This window comes from Channa argus, chromosome 14 (assembly GCF_033026475.1).
Source record: "Channa argus isolate prfri chromosome 14, Channa argus male v1.0, whole genome shotgun sequence".
NCBI classification, from domain to species: Eukaryota; Metazoa; Chordata; class Actinopteri; order Anabantiformes; family Channidae; genus Channa; species Channa argus.
In genome coordinates, this window is record NC_090210.1 from 3,049,354 (window position 1) to 3,071,090 (window position 21,737).

At 39.3% G+C, this 21,737-nt stretch overlaps 2 protein-coding genes across 5 annotated transcripts; both read right to left on the reverse strand.

The window, feature by feature from the left end:
* Positions 1 to 3,280: 3,280 nt before the first annotated feature.
* On the reverse strand, positions 3,281 to 13,949 carry irf4a (interferon regulatory factor 4a). 3 transcript variants are annotated; one of them, XM_067473956.1, is made up of 9 exons: positions 13,799 to 13,949; positions 12,249 to 12,448; positions 11,834 to 12,020; positions 10,926 to 10,999; positions 10,652 to 10,817; positions 9,981 to 10,061; positions 9,242 to 9,640; positions 7,469 to 7,581; positions 3,281 to 6,160 (listed from the first exon to the last, which is right to left on the reverse strand). In XM_067473956.1, exons 1-9 carry the CDS (start codon positions 13,806 to 13,808, stop codon positions 6,011 to 6,013), a joined length of 1,380 nt encoding a protein of 459 aa, XP_067330057.1. In that variant the 5' UTR covers positions 13,809 to 13,949; the 3' UTR covers positions 3,281 to 6,010. The 3 variants fall into 3 exon arrangements, with proteins under 3 accessions (XP_067330057.1, XP_067330056.1, XP_067330058.1); XM_067473955.1 differs by having other exon boundaries at positions 10,926 to 11,008; XM_067473957.1 differs by lacking the exons at positions 12,249 to 12,448; positions 13,799 to 13,949 and adding an exon at positions 12,102 to 12,242 and having other exon boundaries at positions 10,926 to 11,008.
* A 719-nt stretch (positions 13,950 to 14,668) lies between these two features.
* Positions 14,669 to 20,647, reverse strand: dusp22b (dual specificity phosphatase 22b). Of its 2 annotated transcripts, XM_067473958.1 has the most exons (7): positions 20,490 to 20,647; positions 20,015 to 20,048; positions 19,835 to 19,917; positions 19,170 to 19,219; positions 17,854 to 17,928; positions 15,272 to 15,443; positions 14,669 to 15,103 (listed from the first exon to the last, which is right to left on the reverse strand). In XM_067473958.1, the coding sequence occupies exons 1-7, from the start codon at positions 20,508 to 20,510 to the stop codon at positions 14,993 to 14,995; spliced, it is 546 nt and encodes a 181-aa protein (XP_067330059.1). In that variant the 5' UTR covers positions 20,511 to 20,647; the 3' UTR covers positions 14,669 to 14,992. The 2 variants fall into 2 exon arrangements, with proteins under 2 accessions (XP_067330059.1, XP_067330060.1); XM_067473959.1 differs by lacking the exon at positions 17,854 to 17,928.
* Positions 20,648 to 21,737: the final 1,090 nt, after the last annotated feature.

The window sequence follows — 21,737 nt, forward strand, 5'->3', positions numbered from 1 at the left end:
CCTATTTGGCCTTAGTTATCTTAGATGGCTCAGTCTGCCGATACACCGGAAGAACTGAGACGCCACAAAAAGATGAGGTGAAATTATGAAACTATCTTTGAATGGTGATTTCAGGTAGTCGTAAACACTAAGACAAACTTTCTCTTCTGTTCTCACTTCATCAATCTATTTCACAAAATATTCTCAAAGCAAGAAATCAATAAACACAAAGACTCAAATGTAAAATGAAAAAAACTGATGGAAAATTTTTTTACTTAATGCAAAAACTGAACTGTAATAATTGTAACATTTATTTACATTATTGTGCTGATTAAGAAAAGTAGCATTTATGCATATTAAAAATCAAATGAAAAATGGGGGAAAATTCAACTAGAATTCAGTGATTTAAAGGTTTAATAGGCTAAAATGCAGCTGATATAATGTAGCTGGTTCCTAATGCTGTTTGAGAGCTAATGAAACCTAAACTAAAGATTAAAGATTACAGAGAGAGAGAGAAAGAGATCAAGTGTGTGTGTGTTTAAATGTAAAATATACACACACATATTTGCAAATTATAAAAACTGACCAAAGTCCTTCAGTATTAAGTATCTATTTACACTAAGATTAAAAATTGATGTCACTTATAATCTAATACTTTATTCTTGAAGAAAACTATAGTTTCAGAAATTACACTATAGCCCAAGACCCTTTAACCTAAAGGTCTCTCAGGTCCCATAAATGTACATGAACAAAAAGGATCCCTAGATGTCAGAGGGGCTGCAGCGTGTTTATCTTTTAGACCGGAGCTGCTGAGTGGCAGAAGGCAGAGCTTTCTAGTCAAGCCATGGCTGTAGAGGGCCTGGACCTGAACATTTGAGCGTACACACACACACACACACACACACACACACACACACACACACACACACACACACACTCTCTCTTCCGTCCTATTCCCTGCCTGTCAGCTGGGGACCACACACCCAGACCACACAGAGTCACTCTCACGCAACACGGTGCATGAGCTGTCACTCTGACCACCTCAGTCCCTCTATCAGCACTGGCTCTACACTTTACACACACACACACACACACACACACACAAACAAAGTATTTGTCTTTAGAAAGAGTGAACATAAAAAGAAGAATCCCAAACTCTTTTGACAGGCAATGGTTTGCAGCAAATCCAAAAAGCATCATTAGGTAATAAATATAAAATAAATGAGAAATTAAATCACAAAAGTGAGTGAGTACTTATGGACCCTACTCTGTATTTGTTTTAGAGGAAAGGGTGCTACAGGAATCAACATCCATAGACCATTAAGAGTGATCAAAGGGGTTGTGAATGCGGTTATTAAAGCAGCCCAACCATTCAAGTGCGTGGCCATTATTTCCACTCAATCCAGCTCCATACAGACAGCAACCAACCAATGATACATCACTCCCTGCTGGTCATTTATGTTAATGAAAATTATTCTCCCCTGTGCTGCGTGTCCCCAGAAGAAATGTAGAACGCAGCATTTTCTTGCTACATCTTCGTGTAACACCCTTTATCCCCTTTATAAGTGGTCAGCCACACTAAACAGACAGCCCAGCCCTTGAATCAGTGCCAAGTAGCCTGTTTATACTTGTGTCATTTGGATTTTTTTTTTTTTTTCCAGTTGCTGCTCCTTATCTGACAACTGTTATTGCTTTCCTGCCATCATATTGTAGTGGGTTGAGTACATTGTTATCTAAAGAGTCTTAGATAAACACAGACATCTGAAAACAATTCAAGCTGATTAATTAAGACGATAAAGATTTTATTTACTGGGAACGGGGAACAATTCTCAGGCTTCCTGTAGGTTGCATCCAGAGAAATCATTTAATGGGCTGTTACAATAATAACAGAAGTCTTGACATATTTATTTGTAAAGATCTTATTTACTCCCATCTTCTACCGTTTCAAGAGAGCAGAGCTTCTGGTGGATTCGCTGTGTCAATTTGAGAAATTAAAAATTATTTTAAAAATGACTCTGAAGTCAACACCGTCCTAAACATGGGGTCAACATGCAGCCTGAGTGGATAATTAATAGTCAGGACTCCAATTATAATGCTGGGCAGGGGTCTAAGCATAAACATACTGATTCTGGGTCTGTTAGTACTAGGGAGAGAGGGGATTTCTTTAAATGTGTAGCTACCATCGACTTCAAAGGAATTATACCTGTATTTTAGATTGTTCCTATTTCTTGGTTATTTAAACTATATTTTAGGAGGAGAAAGAAGTAGGAAGATGCAGAAAACATTATTAAGCATAATTTTGTGGACCAAAAAATTAGTTTGTGACTTTCCTTTCCTTCCTCTGCTCCTTATGTTCATTTTGTGACGGCACTGAAGGGTCTTAAGCCTCAAGTCTTAAGGTTGTGAGCCACTACTCTATACTCCCAGTACTCCCACCAAGTAGTTTCATAGATGCGACTATAGCCAGCAGATGTCAGCAAAACATTACTTTTTTTTCTCTTGCAATACAACCGGACCTTTTTTTTCTTCCTCAGATGCTTGACGCATTATAACATGCAGATAAACAAATGTTTGAAAAGCTTTTTGAGTTCTGTTTATATCTAACCTGAATATAACTTAGAAATGATGCCACTTGTATCTATTCAGAAAATCATTGTGAAGATCAGAAAAGTTCAATGTAAAAATTGAACAAAAGTCTTGATAAATAATAAATGAGATCCGTGTTAATGTTACCGCAGCGAAAATCCCCAAAAATAGAAAATCATCCGTGTGAGAAGTGGACGTTGTAATAGAATGAACATGACACATTAAATACAGTGTTCCCCTGATTTCACAGTGATTGTTTTGTTACTTTTTTAGTCTAAATGTTTGAACCTTATCATAATGTATTATGATTATCATTCCAACCAGTAAAATTCATCATAGTTACTGGGTCAAAGAAGAACTGAAGAAGCAGGTGGACAGCGAAGAAAGTGATGCAGTTGGTGGTTTTCATTCTCCCTAAAAGCCTTTTCTGATATATTTGGGGCCATCATAAGACTAAACTGTCCGCTTCTGAGTGTTGGGTAAAGGGCTCAGACAATGTCACTTGGATTAACGGCTCATATAAGCGGAAAAAAACTGAGGCCTGACTGCAAATGATGTGGCTTCCTGTGAAGGGGGAAACACCATGAAAAATGTGTGAATGTCTTTTTTTTCTTTTCATTTTGCTCTTTTTCTTACTAAATGTAAGATTCTCTCTCTTCCTCCCTTTGTTTGCAATCAGGGGAGCTCAAAAACAAAAGAGCACAACAGACACAGGTAGCAGAAGATTACGTTTATTTCAAAAGTAAATAATCTAATCAAACGGCAGGTTTATATTAATCAATCTCCATATTAATGTCAGATCACTGCTATTGTCGAAATGTTTTACACAAACAATGTATTTTGACTATGCACACTTATTTTGTGATTTCCTCTAGAACTTGCTCTGAACGGTTTACTGTAACTGTAAGGTGAATTTGAGTCACTGATGTTGTAGGTGGGGGAGTCACATGTTTCATCCTAAATCCATAAATGTCAATTCCTGATAACAGTAATATCACAAGTGGGTGACACACGCTAACCCGCCTACACACATGCTTCATTAAACACACACACACACACATACAGCATTGACCACAGAAGCACACTGTACATTTGCCATTTTCACTATTAGGATTTGATTCAGAATGAGTCAGTGTCGGACTGCGAAGTAATGCGAAACAAAGTTTCGCCTAGCACGTAATCGGGGGTGACTGACTGGCAGAAAAGGGATTTATGGTTTACACACACATACACAAACACAAAGAAAAACATTCCTGCCTGTGATTTTGGTCAGACATTTGAAGGCATTGTGAAAGTGATGTGGTTTAAGTGTGAAGGAAGTAAATGCAGAGATCGAAACTCTGGACCACAGAAGAAAACATAACACAGACTTTATCCCACCTACTGCTGCATCACCCTTCAGGACTTTAGCATGATGAAAAATTACGCTACTGGCTTTTGCATCGTGTGTCTTGCCGTATGTAATAAACAAAGTAAATACCTGTCGATAATGGACATTTTTTCATTTTGTTACGTTTTAGTGTAGATTTGAATAGACATTACATCCAGTGAGTATTAGGCCTGGGAACCAAAAAAGACCCTCCCTTGCTGACCATGTACACAGACCACAAAGGTAGTTTTTCTTCCCATTTGTTAGGCTGTTAGTTTCAGGTTAAGAGGAACAGGCACAGTTTCCCTGCAGGTTACAGGATGAGTGTGATTTTTCCACTTAACTTCTGTACGTCAGTCAGGTCAAGGCAAATGGTGACAGCAAGACGACGGCTTGAGCGTAGAGTTGCTCTCTGATTATGTGTTGTAAGCAATTGATCCTTAACCTTTTTTTTTGCTTGTGAGCACAATCGCAGGGGTAATGTGATATACGGTATATTACTTTTTAGATGAAGGCAGTAATATAATAAATTAGTACTTCCTTCATAAAGTACCACATTACTATGTTTAGAAAACATATTTTGAGCTTTTTGAACATATAACTGATGAGATGATTGATGTTTACTAGGCAAACTCATTCTCTTCATATGTTTTGTCTGTTCTCTGGGTTTGTGCCGACCACTTATGGAGGCAACAATACATCTCTATTGGAAAATCACTTTTCACTCTATGCTATTACTTCTTGCACTTGCAATCCAAACTCTGCAGAAACACTGACACCCTGCAGCAGAAAGGTGCGAAGCAGTAAAAGTAGATGCTGAATCCCACCGGGCTTCAAAATTGATTTTTGGCCCTAAAATATTCACTTGGACATTTTGCAAAAGTAATTCAAAGGTTACTAAAAAACGAATAGGTTACTATCTTTGAAACTAATGTCGGTAGCTTTTTACTTTTAACAGTGATGTACAGTATTGTATCACTTCTGATGCTGGTGAGAAAACATACATTTTCTTGTGAATTTTCTCAATTGGTTTTCAAATCAGATTTGTAAAATGAATTCTCAGCGACCTCAGGAAGTATTTCCGAAAAATACCAATAATTAGAGACATACCTAATGTATACTTTTTACATTGCAATGAAACAATTGGTTTGAAATTTATTGGGGGTTTTTTTAGACTAAAAATGTCTTCATTTGTAGTTTAATACGCAAGTTTAGCAGACATAAGTCTAACAGCAACAAACCCTGAATGAGTGAAAACTCATTAAAAAAAAGTTCAAGTTTGTAGTTTAAATGCTACAGTGCAGTAAATTCCCACAGTATGTATATAATGAGAACGTGCTTCGTTTCTTTACGCCATATTTACAGTAACAATTTATCTTGATTAACTGCTAATTTTGATATTTGATATTTTTGTAATCCACCACCAGACTATGATGACACCAATTTTTATGCTATTCCGACTGTCTACCAATTTTTTGTTTTTGTTTTTCAATAAACAGAATATTTAGGTTTACACTGTACTAAGAAACGATATTGTTGACTGCTCACTTGCTCACCTAATGCATTGTTTTTATGTTGCAGGCACTGCAGGCGTTGAACCACAGAAGGAGCAGTGTCAGCTGAGTCAAAGAAGGAAAGTCTGTGATTGTCTTGAGCGCCTCTTCAGTATGTGAGTGCACCAATATTAATGTCAAACATTACCTGTAAAAAAGCATTAAGTTTTCATTCATGCTTGCCTGTCAGCCCTTTGACATATCAGTGTTTGTCTTAGGGGCCATTCTTCCTGTGCACCTGTGCTAGTACTTCCTGTCTCAGTCGCCCTCCGCTCCCCTCATGCCCCCACCCTCAAACCGCATCCTTCACACAGTCACAATAATACTTTTAGTGAAAAAAAAAAGGGGGAAAAAAAAGACTACGGCGAATAGGTGTGCAAGTGAAAACAACGGGGTCTTCCCTTCTCGTCACCCCCTCAGTTACTTGACAGTACACAGCGCTGCCATCACAAGGCGTCATCGATGGTCAGAGGATTACATTCTCATTCATGCCTTTTCCTGCGTGTGTCTTTGTGCATCTTCATCACTCTTGGATATGCTGTAGAGGTCTCTGAGGAGGATAGTCGATTGTTGTTGATGTGCTCTGTTCCTGTACATGATCATATGCCCGGAGGTAGTGGCTATTGTTCTGCTGGTAATAGCACACCAGTTTTCTGGCAAACACTGGCTCCACCTAAAATGAAATTATGTCTCTATATGTAAAATGTCTGTACTGCTAAACCACATGATCTTACTGTGCCCTGCAAAGACAGAGCAACACCTACAATGTTTAACAAGGACCACCCCAAATTTATTTGTTTTTCCTAAATACATAATTATAGACCTTTCTAGTTACTAAAATATTGAGATACTGTTTATGAATATGCTTTCTTGCGTTTTTTTTTAATAAAATAAACTATAATTAATAAGCGTGAATTAAATTTTTAAGTTATGCTGTTTGTCTATGTAACTAATATTAACATTTACATTAAAGTCAATGTAATTTAATATATATTTTAATGGAGTTAAATGCGCTCAACTGCACTATAAAGCATGAATGAAATCTGCAAGTTATGTTAGCTTCAGGAAGGGCATCCAGCGTAAAAACTGTGCCAAATCAAGCGGACAATGATCCGCTGAGGCCAAAAGTACAAACAAGCCAAAAAAAAAAAAAATATTAGCTTTAGCGAAAGATAACAAATTACACTGTCAATTCAAACAACTAACTGTAAACCAACAAGTGTGTGAAAAAAACGTTGAGTGAAAGTTGTGATTTTTGATCGTTAGGGAAAAAACCTAGGACAAATCAAAGTAAACCTACAGATAGGAATTGGGAGATGGCCCCCTGCTGGTTTGGAGTAACTGTTGCAAATTATATTTTTTTAATTGACGTTATTATTGAACTGTCCACTGTGGTGGAAATTACCCATAAAAGTGTTAAGTTTTAGTTAAGGCCAGACATAACTATCTCATCAGCTACCTTTATTGACCACCAGCATCCCAACCGGTCAAGGCAGATGGCCTCCCACCCTGAGCCTGGTTCTGCTGGAGGTTTCTTCCGTTAAAGGGAGTTTTTCCTCTCCACTGTTACCTAGGACTTGCTCCAGGGGGAATTGTTGGGTTTTCTCTATACATCTTTATAATCTTGACTTTATTCTGTAAAGTGCCCTGAGATGACTTTGTTGTGAATTGGCGCTATATAAATAAAGTTGAATTGAATTGAATTGATTGCACTCTTGCTTTTGCCACAGTTACTTTGGGTTTGATTATATTTCTGATTTATAGTTAGTGTAATTCATACAGGTGTTTGACACAGATTTGGGTTTTTAATGCCTAGGTTTGACTAGGCCCAAATATGTTGTCTATAGGAAACTTTTGCGCTCTAGCAAAATGTGCTTCTTAGAGTGATAAATTATCAATATTTTCACCATCTTAGAATAAAATACCTAATTTTTTAAAACTGGCTTTCAAGTACTAGGTACAGTTTTTAGTGTTTGGGTACCTGTGCTGTAATCATCTTCCTGGGGCGCTGTGGGTCGGGATACTCGTCTCCAAAGCATAGAATCACCTGGTGTCTGGGTATATGTCGGCCATTAAGAGCAAAATCTTGAAGCTCTAAAACAAGACATACATGGACAGACGGATTATGCACCAACAAAACACACTCTTATATATATATATATATATATATATATTATAAAAAATCAGTATTAAAATCTCCAAATTGCTTACACATCATTTCCTATAATCAAAACATTTCTGGAAACTACTGATGAAGATGATGGAAATTTTACTGTGAAAGGGCACAGAAAATACCATATCATACTGTGTGGTGGACCACAGGAGGTGGGTGGGGACTCCACACACTTTGACCCCCGACTGAGAATGTAACCAGCTTCTGAGCACTACCTCAACACTATGAGGGACTTACCCAACTAAAGGACCTGTAGCCTCTCCTTCATCATTTTCATTCACAGCCACAATCAACATGACTACAACCCTTGTCAAACTGTATATAGCTCGAGCTGCAGGGTTGTTAATGTAATCTACTCACTTTAATAAAAACCAATGCCATCAATGTTAACCAGAACTATCCTATTTTAAACCAACCTACACCAGGAGGAAAAAGACAAAAGGGTTATTTCTTAGCTTTAATTGACTAAAAACTCTGTAATACAAGGTACTTTTGAAATAGCTCATTAACTTAAAAGCTGTGAAAAACATTATCTTTAAAACTATTCAGAATACCATGTATAAAATCTGAATGCACAAGATAATGAGAACCCTTGAATCAACAACTAGGGATGGAAAATAATTAGGTCATTATTGACATAATTATAGTCCCTCAAAAGTTGAAATCCATAGATCCGCAGCTTTTTTGGCTTCTCCCTAAAGGGGTCACCACAGCGAACTGTATTCCGTTGATTTGACACGAGTTTTTTACGCTGAATCGCATCGCAACCCTCCCATTTTATCTGGACTCGGGACCGGCACCAAGGTGGCCCCGCGATGGTTGGGTGGGGCCACATTCGGTCCTGGGGCCTTCTGCATCGCAATTCGATGCTCTACCCATTGAGCCGTCAGGCAAGGGAAGTGGGCTTTATACTCTCAATTTGTCAGATAACTGTATGTGCAAGTTATTTTGCAGATTCAGAGTTTACCTACAAATCATATGCATATCTTATAAAATATGATGCACTGTAATAATTCAGACTACTAACTATATAACTTGCCCTTGAAAAGGGCTTTTCTTTAACCCCACTGGTAACATTTAGAAGTAGTAGGAATTAATGCTTATTCACGCAGTGTAATGTGTTTAAAGCAATGTGTTTTTCAAAGTGTTTAACTCCTGTGCATGTATAACTGAGTGAAAACAAAAATGAATAACCATAAAATAAGGTACATATTTAATCATACTAAATGTCTTTCATAGAAGTGTTTGTCATTTTTGACTAATACTGGGAATTTAAATGTTCTTATATTTGTTTACAAGTACATTATACTGTTACAAACCATTAAAATAGGTAAAGTGTTATTGTAATAAGAAACTATATTTTTTAAATTTTGATTTTAGACCTTTTCAAGGTTTTTATACACTGTACAGTCTGTAAAGACCTTTCAGACAAATTTCAAGTACAAATTAATTTCCCTAACTAATCCATTGAAAATTATTTCACAAAAAGTCTCCGATCTGAACAAAAAGTAATAATAATAATAATAAAGAAATATTTTGCAGAAATATTGCATTGGATGACATCATACAGGTATTGCTTACCAATAAGGAATTGCTGGGTGTCAAACAGCTTGCATGGCTGCTCCTTCTCCAGCTTATTGGGTTTATCCATATGTGGAGCCATAGGTCCTTCCCAGTAAACTCGTCCCTGGCACAGACGCTTAGCATACAAGCCGTCAGGCATCATCCACAGAAGCACACCCCTCTCTAGTATGTTGGGGAGCATCTCAGCACCCTGTCTCTGAGATTCAGGGTATGGAAATGGAAAAAGGATGACTTCTGCCCCACTGGGAAACTTCTCCTCTGGGCATGGGGAAGAAGAGGAGGAAGATGAAGGAGAAGAGGAGGAGGAAGAGGTGATCCGACAACCTTCTGGGCTGGTAGTGGTAACCTCCTTCACCAAAGACTCTCTGTAGTATAGGGACACATGCAGACAGAAATCTGGAAGTACGAGACAAGATGTTAGTTGATAAGGCCCTAAAGTTCCATCATCAGCATAATAATATTAATAGAGGTCCTGCAAAGTCGAGCTTAATCAAAGCCCAATACTCGTATCTTGTCACTCTCTTGTGTTTTTACATCTTTGTGCTTCACCTCACTAATGAAAGTCATGACCTGCTGCTGTGAGTTCAGAATAGGGAAGTAAGTAAGCGTTGGACCAAGTCCTTGTATTTTTTTTTAAATCTGTAAATGCAAATATAGTCAAAGTACTAACGATTTTGCAACACGTCTAAATCTCAATGCAAGTCTGTGTGTGTGTGTGCACAAGATGTTTCTGTACCTGTTGTGGTATTATTGTGATCCACTGCATATAAGGATGGTTGGGATTCTGAAAAGTAGGTGTGGAAGGAGAGCTGAAAACCTGTGCAGAATAAATAAATGCAGGTCATACGGATTCAATTATATTAAAGTATTAAAGGTGAAAGTTTCGGTATGTGATTAGTTTTTTTCATCATTTGTGTAATCGTGCCGTCTGGAGAAGGAGTATAAATACATAAATTTGGGGTCTTGCTGTAGATCAGACAGGCAAAGACGACAAACAGACCTCGTGCTTGTGTTTGTGTGTGTGTGTGGGGGGGGAATCAAATGTGGATTCCACTGTAAACTAGTGCATGTTAAAAACTGTGATAACAGTTGACATTTAAGTTTACCTATGACATCTGAGAGATTTCTGATGTTACTTTATCATTACCTGGATCAAAGCACGACCTGATAAAACAAATAGGCATGATTACAAGTGACCTTTATATGTTGTGTCAGTACCACGATAACTTTATTCCATCTCAGATTTCATTGAAATGGTGTAGGTGTTTGTGGTTGGAAATTAGTGCCATCATTTGGATAACAGTTATAAAAGGGGGAGAAAACAGAAATTTAATTTAACAACTTATTTTACCAAAGACATCTGAGTTCATCTGAGTCGGCCTTTGTGTGTTTGTATGTGTAACGTACCATTTTCTGCGTGGGGCCCAGGCCATGTCCGGCCGATTGTTGGGTAGTGGCCATACGGCAGCTCTGTATGTGGCCCGTGGTGATGCTGAGCAGGAAGCGTTTGTTGTTCTGTTGGTGAGTAATGCCTCCAGTCCCTTCTCTCTTGAGAAACCATATAATCAGGGACCTGAGACCAGAGCATAGCCATGGTCATTCATGCACACTGAACATCAAAATACCAAGACCATGTTGTTTATGCATTAGCGATGAACCAAGCACCACAAACTTTGCCAACCTGGTTGTGGAGAGGTGGGTATGGAGGAATATAGCCATGTGATGGTGTGTCTTCGATAGCACTCAGCTTCATACCTGTGTATACTCAAAACCAGAAATACATTTGTCAAATGACATGTCTACAATGCTTCCCCATGAAGACACTGCATATCCACATTGACAGCTCATCCTCAAATTAAATTGACTAAATATTATGCAACAATAACACGTTATGATACATTCTGATTGTAAAAATCTAGAATGAACTGAGAATGTGTGAAGCACATTAACTCTGTGGACCCACCCAAGCCTGGTTAATTTCAGCCAATTTAAACTCTGCGTATGCTTCATGCACTTGTGAGGACCTCTGCATTTAACTTGAGTGACAGGGTTATTTGCAAAAGTGAGAGCAACAGATGACTGAGGCAAGTGCGCCCCGTCTGAGAATCTTGTTCGCGAATTCAGTGTTAGCCCCGGCAGAAAGAACTGCTCTGGTGTGACAAAAGTTGTTGTACTATGGCAGAGACTTAGTTATGCAAGGCTGGAGGTCGTCTGGTTGTGTTATGTGCACCCTGCACTTAGTAACCGAAGCCCTCTAAAAAAAGCACTTCGGCCTCTTTGGTACAAGCCTTGGCTTCCTTTGTGCTTCCTGCAGTATCAGTATCAACTGCAGCGGTGCATATGTATTTGAAAGAAAAAAAAAAAAGTGCCAGTAGACTATAAACAATGTGAGATGCACTGTGAAATGTAGCAGTATAATATGTGCAAATGAAGCACTGCTAAGCCGCGGGTTTAACTTTACTTTTTTTTCGCAGCCCTGAGCCATTGGTCTGCTAACAAATCCCTTGTTGAATCTAACTACATAGAGAAGTATCTGTATGTAATTTGCACAAAGCTCTGCTGCATCTCACATGGACAACACTTGCTCACCCCTTTTGGCTCCCTCTGGAATGATTCTGTAGACTTTGTAAGGCTCTGAGATGTCCAATTGGCTCCTGTCTACTAACTCATCAAAGTCATTGCTTTTATTAAGAGCACAGCGTAATCTGGTTTTCCATGTGGGGGGATCTGGCTTGTCCACACCTTCCTTATATTTTCCCTTGAACATTGCCCATGCCTGAAAAAGTACAGTAGTTACAGTAAGTTTAGAGCCATTTTCACTTCCTCCTTATTTGTGCCATTTATAATGTACGGATACCTTTAGCCCTTATAGTAACAGTCGCTTCAAGATATTATTACACATTGGCAATCAAAATCTCCAGTTGGAAATGTGCATTAGTGTGTTCAAAATGCAGCCGCCTGCAGCCTCAGGTGCAGTGTCAGAAGACAGGCGGGATGATCTGACCTTGAAGAGTGCAGCATCCTCCTCCCTGTTATAATCTTGTTTGCCTGCATGTTTCCACGGAATCCGGAAAATTGTTTTCTCGTCATTTTCCCAAACCAGACCCGGATACTTGGTGCTGTCAATCTGCTCAATCAGCCACTGTCTCAGTTTGCCATTGCCACAACTGACTGACTGGCTACTGTCTTCATCCAGATTCATCCCTGCAAAATACAATAAACTGAAGAGGGGAGACAATACGGTAACGCATTTCTACTTTTGATTTATTTACTTATTTTACCGATTATTTCCGTAGAGAAAAGGTTGCGATATCAGGCTGATCCTAAAAACGGTTAGCCGTGGTTGTAGAGGTACACAAAGTATTGGCCTAGAAAAATACTCCACTGCAAGTTGATGTACCACCTCACACTCTTTAATCGAGTTGAAATACAAAAGTACACGCTCTAATTTACTCAAAGTAGAAGTCATCCCTCTAAGAGAACGATGTTAATGTAAAACAGTACCGCATGTGATGTTGTTGAGGTAAATGTCAACTCTGGCATCCAGATTTATTCAGCAAACTCTCAAAAGTGAAAATTACAGTAATGACAAGTCATTTTAATGAATGAAATATGAGGGCCAACGTTACCTAGCAACTTTTTGTGCAAGAAAACTGCCACAGCTGGTAAAGTGTGAGCAGACTGCAACCACTACATGCACTGAATCATTACTTTCTTAGGTAAATAGATTTTGCATTAGGAATATTTATCTGCAACTAGTAACTTAAGCTGGAAAAACTACGTGTTTCTCTTAATTGTAGTGGAGTAAAAGCCTAAAATGTAACCACTCCAGCAATGTACAGATACTACAAAATTTGCACTCTAGTACAGCAGTAAAGTAAATGTATTTAGTTACTTTTCACTTCTGTTTATGGGAATTTGCATTTGTAATACTAGTTAAAAGTCCTTTACAAATACATCCTTATTAGCCTTATCAAAGTTATCAGGGTTAATTAGTTAAAGTCCACATGAGCACAACTCTCCTGTCCTGTCTGCACTTACTCTTATTTTATTTATCTGGTTATCTTAACATGGCTTTGACAGTCTTGCCCTTACTCATTTACAAGTGAAAGTAAAAAAAAAAAAAAAAAAAACTGTAATCACGTTTAGCTCAGGTTTCATATCTGTCAAACAATTAATATGTGACTCATTTAAAATATAACAGATGCATGTTAAATACAATATTCGCTATAGTCATCATGTAAGGCAACAGGACTCATCACATTCTTTTTAGGTTTTGTAGAGCAGGACTTTAACTCTACTAAGATTCAAGAGTCCTGCTTACAAGGCAACTACTAGAAATTAGTCACAAGTTTAAATATTTCATAAACTATTGACACCGACTTATTGAGATTCTACCTGCCAAAACTGTTAGTGATCTGCATGATGATGAGATCAGGCACTTTCCCCCTGACTAAAAATATTGTTTTGCTTTTTTTAAGTTAAAAAAATATTTGAATTGGGATTCATGCTTTTCCTAACGCCGCCACTCGTGTGAAAGGAGCTGCCTCTTACCTTTGATCATCTGAGCTCCCTCGCTGAAATCTGTTTTGAAGCCCTGTGTGTGTCCTATTCTTAAACGTTATCGCATCTTGATTGGTAAAGGGAGGAGCCTGTCGGGCTCAGCTAAGTTCAAAGAGAGATGCGCAGCACACCAGGCGTTCATTTCTGTGCAGCCCTGCGCCCACATATAGCTGCGGTGGGGAATCCCTCTTGTGACACCCTGAGCGCACATCGGGACGGAATGGAAAAATTACCTGTATACATTACAGTCACCAAATACCCCCCACCCCACCCCACCGCGCACACACACACACACACACACACACACACACACACACGTTATATATTTTTGTTCAAGACTGTCTCAGGTTCAGCTGAATTTCCACTCACATAAGTGCGGGTTGGAAATGCTTATTAAGTCTTTTGTTATTGGGGAAAGAGTGAACTAATTACGGGGGCTTACGGGGTACGAGGAACAAGTGTCAAAAGAAATACATGATTCAATTTAACATACTTCTTAGGTCACACACTACTAGTTGGTAAAATTCCTGCCCCCCAGTGGCTCTACATGCGCATGGCAGCTTACCTGTAGTGTCAAGAGGACCACTGTAAAATCTGACTATTCTAAAATGAATGGAGCTTTATTTATTTGTGTGCGTGTTTTTTTTTTTTGTTTGTTTGGTTTTTTTTTTTCAACTTAGGTTAACACAAGAGTGCAAAGAATAAGAACAAGAACGTGGTGTTTTTGATGCCACCATGCATGACCTTCCTTGCACAAACAGGAAGAGAACCAGGAAACGGAGATGTAAACACAGCACAGAATGTGTCTTATCACCTTCGGTATGACAGCCCACCGGCCGACAACCTCAAACAACGCTCTGCTCCTTTTATTTCTTTTTATTTGAAATATTCACGCCACTGCACTGTGCATAAAATATGTATACATTTGTAAATTAGAAAAAAAAAACTGCATGCATGCTGAAATGAACAAATGCTGAATGTAACAATTCTTTTATTTCATGTCCATGACATTTAGAAAAAATCATTCCAGCTGCGATCCACATCCACACACAAGTCAATTGCAAAGCTCTTCCAGGTACTTCCAGAATCGTGTCTGGTGTCTGACACGGGTTTTTATCCTACAGGCTCAGCTGCAAAAGACGTCTCATCAAAAGATCTGATCAGATACCTCATGGTTCAGTAGACTTATTCCATCTCCTCACCACTGACACCGGATGCCCTGGCAAGCAAGTCCCGAATATCAGCCTCGTCATTGAAGGGGTTGTCCTTATATTGTTTCTGTAGCCATTTTCTGAACTACAAGAAAAGAAAGTTCATATTAATGCAGATTTAGCCTTGTCCGTTTATAATTTTTCAAAATAGAACCACGTCATAGCATAATACTACATAACAATAGGATCCCTGAGTCCACTATACTCTGCAGTGGTATCATTACAATTCTACTGCGGGGTTCCCAGGACTGACCTCATCCGCTTGAGTAGTTTCAAACTCCTGGAGCTGCCGTTGAAAACCCAGGTTAGGGCCAGCACAGGGCCGGACCACCCTCACTGCAGCCAGCGCCTCCTGCCAACCCAGTCCTGTCACTGTCATTATATAAGCTACCACCAGGGTGACACTGCGGGACACACCTGCCAAACTATAGCAAGTGAAGGACGGACAAGAGTAGAATATAAAACATTTACATAAAGATCCCATCATAGTCCACCAAAACTATCACATGGTGCATAGGAATCATGTGCAAACCCAATTATCTAAAAAAGATGGGACACTGTGTAAAATCTAACTAAAAGAAAATGCATTGATTTGCAAATAATTTGAAACCTATGTTTGACAATACTACAAAGACATTAGGACTAGTGGTCATAATAATTTATAAAATGTGATGTATTAATAAAATGTGATGAACTATGTGCTGAGATAGTAGTACGCAAACTCAATTTTCCAAGTAAAGGTCAAAGTAATGGCCTAAAATATTCTCCACTACAAGTACCATTTCAAATCTTTCACTCAAGCAAAAGTACTAAGCAGATTATTATTTTAATTAAATTAAAAGTGCTCCAGAAAGAAAACAGTATGCTTTAAACAGTACTGATTATGGCAATTAGGGCATTAATTAATACATATAGTCAGGGTCATAACCAAAGTTGGTAAAAGTGGAGTCAATTTTAACCACTTTGCTGGGTGTTGACCCATAATGATACTAATAATGCAAATATAATGATAAATGTTCTGCACTTATGTAGCACTTTTCTACCTATTGGCACACAAAGTGCTTTACACTGCTTCTTATTCACACTCACACACCGATGAGGGAGTTGCTTTGCAGCTGGCCAACATCGTGTGCAACTAAGTTGGGGTTCAGTGTCTGGCTCAAGGACACTTTGACATGTAACCGGAGGAGACGGGGATTGAACCAACAACTGTGAGATTGTTGGTGAACCACTCTACCTTCCTGCGCCACAGTCGCCCCATTAGTTCATCAAAAAAATAAATAAAATAAAATAAAACGAGGCTGACCAGCATTTAATGAACAAATGCTGAATCTGAGAAATTTGATTGGTTTACTTTTACTATGGAGCTGTGCTGTTGTAAATATGTATAAAAAGTAATTTGAAAAAAAAAAACAACCTTTCCCTAAAACTATGTCATAAGAAAGGCACCATACAGGTCTCTTGATCAGAGACCTGTATGTATGGTTCAACATCCATGGTGCCTTTACAGACGTGCACGTTACCCACGCCATGTGCACTAACGCACCCTCTCAGCAGCACTGATGCTGGCTTTTTAAACTGTGTGCTGGTAACAAGCACCTGGTCCTGCTCCTCCTTAGTCAGGCTAATGGGGCATCTATGAATTTCAAAACAAGATTTCAAATTTTGACTTATCTGACCACAGGACAGTTTCCCGGTTTGCTTCAGTCGCTTTTCAAAGCAGCTCAGTCTCAGAGGAGGCAGCTCTGTTTTTTTCTTTGCATGGTCGACTTTTAACTTGCATTTGTGGACTGTGGTGGTGTTTCCGAGCCCATGCTGTGATTTTCACTATAGAAATGTGTTTAATGCACTGCCGTCTGAGAGCTCAAAGATCATAGTCATAGTCGCTGCTGGTTTTCAGACATACAGAGACCCTGTCTAACTGTTTTAACGATATTATGAATCATAAAGAATCCCCCAATTGTTTGCAACTCTACATTGTTCTTCATTTTTCTACTTTTCAAAAATGGTCTTTGTCTTACATATTGTGATGAACCTCGCCACAGTTCACTTCTTCCATGTGACGCTCTTCCTGTGCCCAATTCTGATACTGAGCTGTTGCAAATTAAACTCATAAGTTGTGAGATGTTCCACAGTATTACACAACTTTTTCAGTCATTTTCAGGCTTTTTTGTGCATTGTGTTGAAATAATCTCTATTACTGATGAAGCAGGGGACAAAATTGTTCTTTGCTTTCATGATCCAAATTTGATGTAGAAGGAAAATACACAACAGTTAAAAGAACCATGTAAACAGGGACATCAGGTCTCGAGTTCCATCAAAACCAGACTATAGACAATGACAGAAGGACAAAATAAAGAAACTATGGGGCAAAAGTTGTTAACAAATTAATACTTAGTAGGCAACTTGTAGCAATGTAATTCTAAATAGTGAATTGTTCCTCTGTGTTTCTCAGAAGACCCTCTGTCTAACCAAATATAACTTTCCTCTATGAACTTGTGGTCAGCTTCTCTACTACAAAAACACAATGTGGCCAGACTTGTTACTGTGATCTGTTTTGGGAAGTGTAAGAATATGCCTTCTCTTATCATTTAATCTCTTCTGTGCAGCAGTTACACATGGGTTCACTTGTGTACTTGGCTGATCTCGAGTTTTATTTTAAGCTGTACATGAACACTGTACATTTCACGTATTCAGCATGTCAATGATTATGTTCTAACTATACTGCAAGAAATCGATCTTGTACACTTAACCGGAGTCACAACTCTCGTTTCATTGGGTTGTGTGAGTGAACTTTGATTCTAGCTCTCTGTTACAGACATGAAAAGGTCTCACCAGTGAACAAGGCAGCCCTCTCCTTTCAGACGGGACTCGTGCATGAACGTTATGCTTTGTTTAAAGTGCTGAGTCCTGTGGAGCATGAGAAAATGCTTGTATTAATAGGTCATGACCACATTAAAGTATTGTGAAAACACAGCAAGTACTGCAGGACAAATGTGCTACTACCTGTTGTCACGTTGTTCGTAGTGAAACTTTGAGCTTTTGGATTTAAAGTTACTAGTACTGAACATGTCAGTTTTTTTGGAAGAAGGGGGGGTTTGTATAAGGCAAGTGTATGTTTTTGCTCGTCAAATCCTCACACTTGTGATCCTGGATGATAAGGATCAGGGGTGTGTTCCTCTCAGGTTTGAGATAGTCTGTGTCATATTTCACATAACAAATTTCAAACACTGCACACTGAGGCAGCTGAGAGATTTGAGACAACTGTGGCAAGACAGGTGACAGTGCAGGGACATCAGTGTTCCTACTGTACTCACAGTCCACTTATGAGCTATGTACTGTACAATGTGCAATCACATCCATTTAAAATGAGTAAGGGGCCAAAACATTAGAACCACCTCGTAATATAACGCGCTCCAATATGACTCCACCACCCACTGTGACCTCAAATACAAACACATAGATTTATCGCCTTTCTGACAGTTTTATCTTAAAAAAAATAAATAAAACATAAATTATAACCTTAAACGTGGGAGTAATAGCAGAGCTGCTTTTTTTTGGATTGCATTCGATTGTACAAGTGTACTTAATAAAGTGGACAGTGAGTGTATGTGTGTGCTTGTGTGTGTGTGTGTGTGTGTGTGTGTGTGTGTACGAGGACTGGTGTGTGTATAAATAGAGGCACATAACCAACCATCGTGCTTAACTGCAAAACTGAACTGCAAGACTTCCTTCCTGCTAAAAGAGTGCTTCAAAAGTGAATTTTGACATAGGAGGTTTGTGTGATGTTATGCATGTGTGCCTAATCGAGGACATCTCTTTATGATACCTGCGCTCCTCTGAATTTTTCTTGCCCACTTCTATCACATTACATAAAAACAGCTGCACCTATTTGTACCTGTACATGTGTTCATGTCACAAAAACAACCATGCAGCAGAATCCAGCCATGCTACTGTGGTCTCAGTGAAAAATAAGTTCACAGTTGAATGTTGAGCTTGTGAAAGCATATCATTTACACGTTAGCTTGAAGAAAATGAACCTCAGACACCCACACAGCGCAGCCTCACATGGATGCAGTACTCTTATTTCTCTGCTTTCAGCCTTTCATTGTTTTGTGCCGTGTTGCTGGGCTGCACATTTCGCTACTTACAGGTTTTGTGTGGGTAGGTCAGCTGCTGAAATGCAGAGATAGGTCATCTCCTGCGGGACAAAGGAGACGGGTTAACTTCCAGCTGTCACTTGCTCTGATGCATTTAACACAAATCAGGGAACATCAAGAAAGAAATGCCATTGCACATCAACGCTCTCGTGTGTTGCTGGACGTGAACGCAAACTGTGCAGAGGATAAGGACAGTTAAAACCCTAAAACTGCATCTATTAATGAATCTATACATAAAAAATCATGAAAGTAGAAAAAAAAACTGAGACTGCACAATCCACAGTGGCTGAACCAAGAACAACCGCCTACTCTCAAACCCACGCAAAGCACACAACTCAACAGTGACTGAACCACTGGCATTTTTCCTAATACTCCAAAAACCACACGAGTAAGAAACTCCCCTGCTTATTGTTTACTCACTCAGGTCTGACAACTGTTTGCTCAGGAAGCAGTTTATTGGTGAGCATTTCTTCCTGAACAACCTGACAGACCAGTTAATTTGCTGTACCAGAGCTCATGGCGTGTGCGGTGTACTAATACAACAAGAGGGTCTGAGTTGGTCAGGCTTTTTTTTTTTTTTGATGATTTATTCGGATGAGAAACTTCAAATGCTGCAAGGGAGGGCAGCAGTGCTGTAAAAATGCAGAGCTTCTCACCTCGAGGATTGGAGCTGCGCTGTCATGAATGGACAGGATGTGTGTGATGTTGTTTCTCGCCAACTGTTCCCGGTCCCTCGCATCTGACACAAACAAACAGCAACACAGATATCATTTGCACATGCAGCCACATCAGGTGCAAGGACATGAAGAAAAGACATGAAGTAGGCTAAGACGCACCTTTGAAATTTCCTAAGTACAGATCAGGCAGGACCTATAGAGCCAGAAAACACTGTGAGAACACGTTTGAAGCAAACACGACAAAAGCACTATTTATATGATACAGTGTGTTGGTACGACAGCTGAGACAGGTTCAAACAGCTGACTCCAGTGACAATGTCAACTTATGATTCCAAATGACAGCCCATGGCTCAAATCGAGACCAATGACCACATGTCAAAATGAGTTAAATGTGCCATTTAAAATCATACTATACTATATTCACTTAAATTCATAAAACAGTTCTAGAATTACACTTGACCTTTTACATTTGACTCGCGTCATCTAGAAAACAACACAACTTTTAATTGTGACAAATGCCTCAAAGACTACAAAATACTACAACTGTCCTTTGCCTCGTTTCACCTAAAACACCGGAGAGCACCTTGTGTCATCTTATCTAATCTTCAGCGCATGCAACAGATGAAAATCATACCTTGTTGATGCCATTACCCATGCTGGAAAACACGGCGTGCACAAAAACAGTGAAAGACGTGTCTCTCGTTGTTACAAAACTGTTAATCCTGCAGTTTGACGCCTTCCCAATCCCGCTGTGCCGGCGTAGACGGAGCAGCTGCGCGTCCTAGTGTAGAGCCCAGCACTGCAGCCCAAGCTCCCGGTGTTGAATGCTGGGAGTTGTAGTTTACTGACATAAGGAGAGAGGATTTTTTTAGTGCTGGAATAAGGTCTTCAGGAGAGGATGCTGGAATGTCAGTATTTTTTTGCTCCTGGCCTGAAGGAAGTCAGCACTTACCCCAAAATACACTTTAATAAATCAACCGATTCTACAGCCCAGGCCCAATTTAGCCAGGTCCCTATTGGAGTACGGGAGTACAAGGCCTAGCAGTGTGTAAAAGAGTGATAGTTTTCACTTTGACAAAAGCTGTACATGCAACATACTGAAATCTTGAACATATCTTATGATATATATATATATGTTTCCTTTTAATAAAAATAAAGTGCACAGATTTTTTCAGTCTCTGTAACAGCTGCATGTGTATATATATATATATATATATATATATATATATATATATATATATATATATATATATATCTTCCAGTGTTTGAGAGAAACTTTACTTCCTGGGCCTGGGTGTGTGACAGCGGAGCTCTTTAACAGGCCCAATGACAACACAACCTCAACTACTGTAGCATCACGGAATCCTGAGTCTGGTACCTGACTAGCTGTGCCACTGCTTCAGCACACTGGCAACTCCAAGGAGGCACCACCTCCATCACTAACAACCGTGCATGCCCAGAGCCGGGCAGGTGAAAAGACAACCAATAAGACAGCTGTGGCTGGCATTAAGCACTCAATAGTACCTATTAGGGAGTGGTGCTATTACTGAAAAAGAGTGTTAACTGACAGCTCTGTGCTGATAATCATCACGCACTACGTCAACAGGAAATGCTGCTATACCCACTGTCCCACACTGACACGTTTACACCGGCCACACATTTACACCACAGGCGCCAGTTGGTTTAACTTCCTGGTGATCTGTTGTTCTATGTGGGGCAACATGTGACTGCCAGACCTCGGCTTGAACGAGAGGAGGGTATCTGCAGCAGATGTGTGAAATGTCCAAATGCACTGCATTCACATGGCAAAGTGCCTCTTAAACTACAACTGGAACTAGAAAAACATGAAGTGGGTTGGTTAGCAGTCTGATCCATGGTAAAT